Genomic DNA, 8,648 nt, shown 5'->3' with positions numbered 1-8,648 from the left:
ATTCACTTCAACCATGGTAAACCAATGATGACCAGATAAGGAAATCAGTTATCTTGGCGTTGTACTATATCTTTTGCAGTTATTTTAGTCAATTATTTCACGACTTTTATTATATACACCTTGGAAAAAATACAGAGGTCTGGACCTCGGTGACCTCAGTGGTGTGGATACAGCCATACATCTGTAATCAGTTAATATTGTCTGGCAATGACTGTCCTGGATGGAAATCCATGACACTGGTAGCAATGTAAAATATGACAGCTACACGGTGGTGGGAAAAAATTATAAAGGATCAAAAGCTCGAGGGAATTGTTTTGCGACAGTTAACGACGTCATAACAGCAACTTGGAATCACCTCATGAGAACCCTTCATACAGTCAAACTTTTTCCTTGTATGACTAACATACCCTTTATGCGATCTTGCACTGTCACATGTCTGAAACACCTCCCTCTCCTCCTCTAACAGTGTGTGTGCTATAGTTGAAAGAGGCTTGATTATAGTTACGACGTAATGGTTTTACCATCAGAGATAACAGTACGAGCTGAGGAAAACAAAAAAAACAAAACGCAGCATCTGTCCGTTTTATGGCATCTTGTGGCATACAACATCCTCTGGATTAGAATTATTTATTTATCTATTATTATCATTGATACATAGCAAATATGAACACATTCAGGAGCTGTGTAGATCACATCCTGGATAGTTACGGAACTTTGGAAAGCTGAAACTATATATGAAATGTGTGTGTGTTTGCGTGTGTGTGTGTGTGTGTGTGTGTGTGCGTGTGTGTATGTGTGTGTGTGTGTGTGTGTGTGTGTGTAAACAATTACACCTAAAGGACAGTGGCCAAGGACCATGTGTTAAGTGGTATTTTTAGGGCTACAATTTTTAGGATCAACTTATCTAACAAGTCAAGTTTATAACTGCGCTACTGATAAGAGCATGAGCGTTAGGGGTAGGGTGTGTGTGTGTGTGTGTGTGTGTGTGTGTGTGCGCATGCGTGCATGTGTGTGCACAAGATGTCACACAGAAATGGACTGTCTATCTAATAGCAGGTAAAAAAAAAATATCTGGATCTTATCAACCAAGAATCTGGTATTATAAAATGAATAGAACAGAGGGTCAAACCATGCAATGGAATCCTGAATAGTTCATTTTGTTTTTTTGTTTTTTTAAAAAACATAAATAAATTGAAGCCATCACAAAACTGCACAACTGAACACTGTTTTTTATAATGCTGAATGTACCATCATACAGACACTTTTTGAGATACTTAAACTTGATACTGTTCCTAAAATTTAACAACAGTGTGCAGTTTACTGCTGTGCAAACATGATTCAGATTCTATTTCAAAGTGTAAAACCAATATTTTCAGAAAATAGACTAGAAAATCAGGAAACTGCGCTGCTTTAGATAATGCTCTGGCCAGCTCCTATAAATAAAAGGGGAGTTGGAAAAAGAGACATGTTTTGCCCTGATGTGCTTTAGGAATGCCTCAAAACATGGCATCCCATAGCATCATTTGAAACTAAAAAGAGAGAACGCTATGGTATGCGTGACATATATGTAAATCTCCGTGATTGCACACGGTCACAAAGACAGTCATAAAACACTGTCAGTTAAAACAGTGCCGAGAATTTACTTGTAAGACAGGCTGCTGAATGAATTTCCAGTAAACCGCTCCCCCTGGCAAGATTCCAGAGGTACAATGTCTTCTCGGTCCAAAGTACATACCCGCAGGCTGTTCAGTTAAGAATGAGAAAAAGTTCATAAGCTTGTCATATCAGCACAAGGGACACAACTAGGGAGCACAGTGACTAAAAAAAAAATCCTTGCTTTAACATAACGAAGTTTGAAAAAACTCGAACCATCCCCATGCATTCGGCTTTGTCTCAGCAGATCCAGTGTCCGATATGCCTGAACCATTTCAAAGATCCCGTGTGCCTACCCTGTGAGCACTCTTTCTGCAGGGGCTGTATCACCCGTCTCATGGAGTGTAACCCTCACGACTTGCGCTGCCCAGAGTGCAGAGGCCCTTTCTCCCAGCACGACGTCCGCACGAGCCGGCTCCTGAGAAACATGGTTTACGCGACGAGAGCGCATCTAGAGGAGCACGAGGCCCTGAAAAAGAGGGTGGACATGATTGGCACGGCAGCCGCGACTCCGAACAGGGATTCACCTGAGCTTATTTGTCCCAAACACAACGAGCCATTTAAACTGTTTTGTGAGACGGACCAAAAGCTCATATGTTTCATCTGTAGAGAGGAAAATGTCCACCAGGGGCACAAGTTCAAAACCATGAACGATGCGGCCAAAATTAAAAAGGTACAGTCTTCTCTTTTCACACAAAATGTAGCACGTGACTGGTAAAGTTACATTAGTGTGACCATTTTCAGTATGGTTATTTGAAGAAATGTGAGGCTTGAAATTTCTTCTTTCTTTCTTCCTTTATTTGTTCATTCATTCGTTCGTTCGTTCGTTCGTTCGTTCGTTAATTCATTCATTCATTCATTCATTCATTCATTCATTCATTTTTTTTTTCTTTGGATGTCAATAGAAATTGAAATATGTGCTATCATCCTAGAGCTTAATGATCAACACATATTGTTGAAATTATAAAATATGAACGTATTCATAATAACTAAGCCTAATTTACATAATAGTTTGGATGAGTTATGATTATACATCCTGCCATATTACAAACTTTATTAGTTTACAAAAGACTCAAATAAATGAATTATGTGAAAACATGAAACACTAAAGAATCAATCACATTTTGTTTGTTTCATTTTGTATTTTGCTATAAATGGCCTTGAAAGGGCTAAATAAACATATGTCACTCCATGCACTGATGCACTGTTCCACTTCTATACATTCTTCTTCACCAAATGCAAATGATCAAATACATAAAAATTTAACTTCATTTAAATTCAAATGATGAGCTAAAATGGAGATTCCAATTCAAATGTGTGACTCAAAGTCCACATTCCAGCAACGGAGTCCAAAAAAGTATTGCCAAAAAAAAAGAAAGAAAGAAAGAAAGAAAGAGAAAAAGAGAATGATTAACAGTCATTAAGTGAATAACATTCAGTGACGAAGGCCATAAGTGCAATATAAGAAGGTGCATTTGGACGAGTCCATGACTTTAGCATTTCTGTCCATGTTGTGCATTTAGACCTGTCTTTGACTTTACTGTGTCTGTCTGTGTTGTGCATTTAGACCTGTCTGTGACTTTACTGTGTCTGTCTGTGTTGTGCATTTAGACCTGTCTGTGACTTTAGTGTGTCTGTCTGTGTTGTGCATTTAGACCTGTCTGTGACTTTACTGTCTGTGTTGTGCATTTAGACCTGTCCGTAACTTTAGTGTGTCTGTCTGTGTTGTGCATTTAGACCTGTCTGTGACTTTACTGTGTCTGTCTGTGTTGTGCATTAAGACCTGTCCGTAACTTTAGTGTGTCTGTCTGTGTTGTGCATTTAGACCTGTCTGTGACTTTACTGTGTCTGTCTGTGTTGTGCATTTAGACCTGTCCATGACTTTAGTGTGTCTGTCTGTGTTGTGCATTTAGACCTGTCCATGACTTTACTGTGTCTGTCTGTGTTGTGCATTTAGACCTGTCCATGACTTCAGTGTGTCTGTCTGTGTTGTGCATATCCTGCCTTGTAATCTATGTCTTTTTACCCCAGCCTCTTGAATTGTCTGTTGGTCAGAGTCGTTGGTTATGTGATTGGACCGGCTAATATTTAAAGACTTTTGTAATGTTCACATTCTGAATGCTCACAACAAGCGATTCTCTTTTGTTAAAATCTGTAGGCAGAAGCAAACGCAGTGCTGAAGGTGTTATTCAGTGAGGATGAACAACTGACTGACATGAGTAAGAAACAGCATGACGAGATGTCAAAAACCAAGGTAGGATTAAATCTTGCTCAGTCAACAAGTAACAGAAGCAGACTTTTACCATCAAACTGTCGGGAAAAAAACCCCCCAAAAAAACAAAAAACGCTCAACGTTTACAGAGCAAGTCCGAATTCCTTGAGGCTAGGATTTCTGCACAGTTTGCAAAGATGCATAAGTTCCTGACTGAGCGGGAAGGGGAGTTGAAGAAAACACTGAGGGAGAATGAGCAGGAAGTAGTGGGACGGATGGAGCAAAATGTACGTACGATGGAAGAGCTACTGTCAGACGGAAAAGAGGAGCAGGGGACTTTAGTTTCGGCCCTCGAGACAGACAAACCAGACAGCTTTCTTAAGGTCAGAACGGTTCACTTTTTTTTCACCAGCAATTTGGAGATTTTCACCTTTTTACTTATTCACCTTACCTTCTCTCTCTCTCTCTCTCTCTCTCTCTCTCTCCCCAGTGGTGGAGTGAACAAGGAAACCGTATGGTTGAGGGAATGCTGAACGAGAGAATTAAGTGAGCACTTTTTATGGAGTGGATTTTATGAATACCGGAAATAAGTTTCATTTTAGGATGAATGGAAAGTGTTTATGATGACACATATTCCCCCTTTGCTGATACAGACCAAAGCTGGAAAATGTTAGTGTGATATCTGACTGTCTCTCCCTGGGACCCTACGAGACTTACCTGCAGTTCTTTGCGTGGAAGGAGATGCTGAGAACCGTCAATCCAAGTGAGCTGAGATCTCAACACTCCAAATATCATTTAAGTTAAAAGTTACCTGCATGTCCAAAAGACACTGATACAAGCTCATTTAAAAGAACTGTCATTTTTAGTTGTTCAGTGAAGCACAGATTAAGTCGGTAACTATGGAATCACGTTTGTTTGCTCTGTTCCAGTTCCTCGTCGTCTTACTATGAAGGACAACGATGACGCATGTCTAAAAGTGTCCCCTAGTGGACGCTTTGTCCAACGGTCAAGCAAGAAGGGTAAATTTTCCACTAAGAAGTATAACATGCCTTTCACCAGCAGCGCACAGTCTTTCCGTCATGGACAGCACTACTGGGAGGTGGAGGTCGGAGAGAAACTCTCCTGGGTCGTTGGTGTCAGTGTGAAGGAATACAGCCATGCAGACACAGTGCTGTACTTCAGCTCTGAGGAAGGTTACTACATCATTCAGTACGGTAGCGGCACGGCAGCGGAGAGAGCGCTTACAGGCATCGAGGAAAATCTCCGAAAGATAGGAGTGTGTCTGGACTGTGAGAGAAATCAGGTCTCATTTTATAATGCTGAAGGCATGACTCTCATCGATGTGACGGAATGTGATTTTAACTCTCCTCATTCACTGTGTGTCTCCCCTGGACTCTATCATGATGGGAAGAACAGTGATCCAGTAACACTATGTTGGTATTAATTCAAATGTAATATATATGGTAATAATTATAGTAATGGTCCAATCTGGTCTAGTCCTAAAGGGACCGGACATGGGTCAAATAATTATATGAGGTATTTAAATGACTCTCCAAATAATAAACATATACTTGAAATATATTTTAGAGGTTTCTTTTTACAATTTTGACAAGGCTAATTGTGTCAAAGCAATATCAGTGTGACAGGGCTCCGATACTTCAACTGTTTATTTGACCCTGGCCCGGTAGCGATAAAAACGATATCGATGTTCAGATAACAATATACAGTTGCAGCACCATTTTAATCAATGTGTGAGTCAGCAAAACTTAAAATAAATAAATCATCAATGAGTCTTTAAAAATATATGTGGCAGGGTTTGACATTTTTTCATGGAGCAGCTAGGGCTACCTCATATCAGTAATGATATTGAAGGATGGGCCTCTTGGGATATTTTAGATAACATGCATCTAGTTAGAGTGGAACTAAATAGCTACTAGCCTATAGCTCACCTGTTGCTATCATTTACATTCCAGTGGGCGTAAGTGTTTTACCATCTAAAACACAATGTTTATTACTGGATATTCTGTATGTAATTTAAATGACAAGCAAGCTTCCTTGTAGAAACTGAAATCTTGTACTTTTTTATTCAGTCAAAATAATTTACCTTGGCCTTTTAAATTTTCGGAGAGCTAGTTAGCTAACATAGGTTACTAATTGGATGTGTCTTAAAACATAGAGAGCGGCCTGCATAGGCAACATGTTGAGCCATCAAATTCACAGCCTTTACATCAATGCTGTCCTAAATCTTAGATACTTCAGATGCAAGGTTTTATAGTTATTATACCACTGCACTCTGATGAACGCTGATGACTGAGGTGACTAAGCATAAGTAGCATGAAACAACTGGTGATGTAATCACTTTTGTAATTACTATGGAAATAAGCTGTCTCATAAGGTTTCATTCTGGTTATGTACGCAGTAAGGAGAGTAACAGTTCATTAGGTTTTGAAACATACTCAGTATATTGGGAAAATGCTGACTTGCTGATGTGCTATATTCATGGCTTTGAAATGGATGTACTCACAGAGCTTAAAAGAACGTCTGGGAATGAAAGTGATGAATTTACAAAATTAAAATGATGACTGAATCAAACTGATTCAACAGTTTTATTCTATACTCAGGAGTCATTTGGATAAAAACACTTGAACTTTGTCTTTTAATTCACTGTCAGCTAGGATTGAAGATTGCAAATATGAAAGCAAAAACAACAACAACAACAAAAAAACATGAGTTGATGCATGAATTGATGCATTATTTCATGGATTTCATACAGTACATTATTGTTATGTTAGAGTCACTTACATCTTGAATCTCCATATGCAATATGACTGATATAGCTACAAAACCTGTAATTTTTGATATTTTTGTCTTTTCAAATATCTTACCTGTTAAGATCTTCATTTGATTTATAATCTAGTCTTCTGATTAGATTCTGGCCAAGTTCTCTTGCTTGAGTTCATTTGAAAGTTCCTTTCATCAAACACATCCTCAAAAAAACATGTTCTTAATCATTCAAAACAAACTATCACACTAACATTTTCCAACAGGTTTTAACACTTAAAGTTTGAGCTCTGATCAGAATATTCTGTGGTACCAATAACATTTTTTTGACTGCTCTCGAAAACTGTCACAGAGGTCACTGAGTCCACAAGAACCCACTTGCAGAGATATGACCTGGGACCCCAAGAGGTTTTTCTCTTTTAAGCTTTAACTTGAGAAACCAGAGAACAACATGAACACTCCTGAGTGCCATTACAAAAGGGCTAGAAACAGACACTGACACAAAATGAGACACAATGAGTCAGAGTTGACCAAAGACCAAGAATGAGCAGTGAAGACAGAAACATGGAGTGGGGGTGGGCAGACTGAAATATGCAAACGTAACAATCAGAGGTGGCAAAAGTAAAAGCAGAAGTACTCTTGCTACAAAAAGAAAAAAAAAAAAAAAAGGCTCTTAGAGTCCTTTTTTTTTTTTGTAAGAGAACTTCTACTTTTTACCTTTGCCACCTCTGATGACAAGACACAGGTGAAACAGTTTGAACTAATAAACAGCCAAATCTGAATGACTGTGTTTCTTGTCCTCCACCTCCCTCTGGTGACCAGATTGAGATATGACTATAAATTTAACATAGCTGTCTTTGGAATCATTTCATAAATGTCAAGTACTGTTACTTTTTGCTTTCAAGCAGCAAGTCAATCAAGTTAACTCAATTCAATTATTGTTATTTTTGTTGTCAACAATGACAATAACATTTGTGATTTTCTTAACAACGTCAGCAACAATACTACATTCAACTTGAATTATCCTTGGAATGAACTTACCTGGTAGGCTATGGAATGTTTTTTCAAGTAAACGTTTCCTTCTTCTGAGATCATGGCTCTTCCTAGTACAGGTTTTTAAGGACTATATATGTTTTTGTTAATATATTTTGTTATGTTCATTTTAATAAAAAGATAGTCAAAATGAACTCCTTAGTAGTAAGTATGTATGTCCTCAAACGGAGAAATAGTTTAGTTAACTATTTAGTTTCAGTAACATCCACATCATTATCTAGCAAGATGTTTTGCCTCCCAGCAAATCACAGTGGTACAGCCCGTGGAATGCATTTCCCTGTCGAGTCACATTTTAGTCCCAGTTTTAATCAGAAGCTGAGCAGTTTCTTTAGTATTTTGGATCTGAACAGGGGAGAGAAACAACAGATCGTGAACAATTAGTAGGTATTTTTTTTAAAGGGAAGTTAGGAGAACTTGGCTAAGGAAAGTGCGAAAACATTTGAACATGGCTTCAGCGTTGTCTCAGCAGATTCGATGTCCAGTATGCTGGAGTCATTTCACAGATCCGGTTAGCCTGCCCTGCGATCACTCTTTTTGTAGAGGATGCATCAATGGATATATGGAGTGTAACCCTGACGACTTCTGTTGCCCGGAATGCAGGGGTCCTTTTACCCGGCATGATCTCCGAACAAATAGAGTCCTGAGAAATATGGTTGAATCTATTAAGACACACCTAGAGGAGCACGAAGCCCTGAGAAACAGGGCGAACATGATTGCCGTGGCAGCTGAGGCCCAGAGCAATGATTCGTCTGATCTGATGTGTCTTAGACATAATGCAAAATTTGAACTGTTGTGTGAGACAGACCAAAAGCTGGTTTGTTTTACCTGTTTGGATGAACATGATGGACACAGGTTCATATCCATAAAGGATGGGGTCACAGTTATTCAGGTAAAATCACTAATTTTCTTTTTTGCATTCATATGCTTTCGTACATTATGGTAGTACTCC

At 38.8% G+C, this 8,648-nt stretch overlaps 1 protein-coding gene across 1 annotated transcript; it reads left to right on the top strand.

Moving 5' to 3' along the window:
* The first annotated feature begins 1,876 nt into the window (after window positions 1–1,876).
* On the top strand, window positions 1,877–5,309 carry LOC115821712 (nuclear factor 7, brain-like). The gene is made up of 6 exons (XM_030785515.1): window positions 1,877–2,326; window positions 3,812–3,907; window positions 4,015–4,248; window positions 4,356–4,411; window positions 4,519–4,628; window positions 4,795–5,309. The coding sequence occupies exons 1-6, from the start codon at window positions 1,877–1,879 to the stop codon at window positions 5,307–5,309; spliced, it is 1,461 nt and encodes a 486-aa protein (XP_030641375.1).
* Window positions 5,310–8,648: the final 3,339 nt, after the last annotated feature.

Source organism: Chanos chanos, chromosome 9 (assembly GCF_902362185.1).
Source record: "Chanos chanos chromosome 9, fChaCha1.1, whole genome shotgun sequence".
Lineage (NCBI taxonomy): Eukaryota > Metazoa > Chordata > Actinopteri > Gonorynchiformes > Chanidae > Chanos > Chanos chanos.
The sequence above is the reverse complement of the archived record's forward strand: the minus strand, read 5'-3'. Positions and strand labels throughout refer to the sequence as shown.

Excerpts from the sequence above, each read along its gene's own strand:
- LOC115821712 (XM_030785515.1), top strand. The coding sequence starts at position 1,877 with ATGCATTCGGCTTTGTCTCAGCAGATCCAGTGTCCGATATGCCTGAAC. Across the intron at positions 4,249-4,355 it reads AACCAGACAGCTTTCTTAAG|TGGTGGAGTGAACAAGGAAA; the intron begins GTCAGAACGGTT and ends CTCTCTCCCCAG. Across the intron at positions 4,629-4,794 it reads GCTGAGAACCGTCAATCCAA|TTCCTCGTCGTCTTACTATG; the intron begins GTGAGCTGAGAT and ends GCTCTGTTCCAG.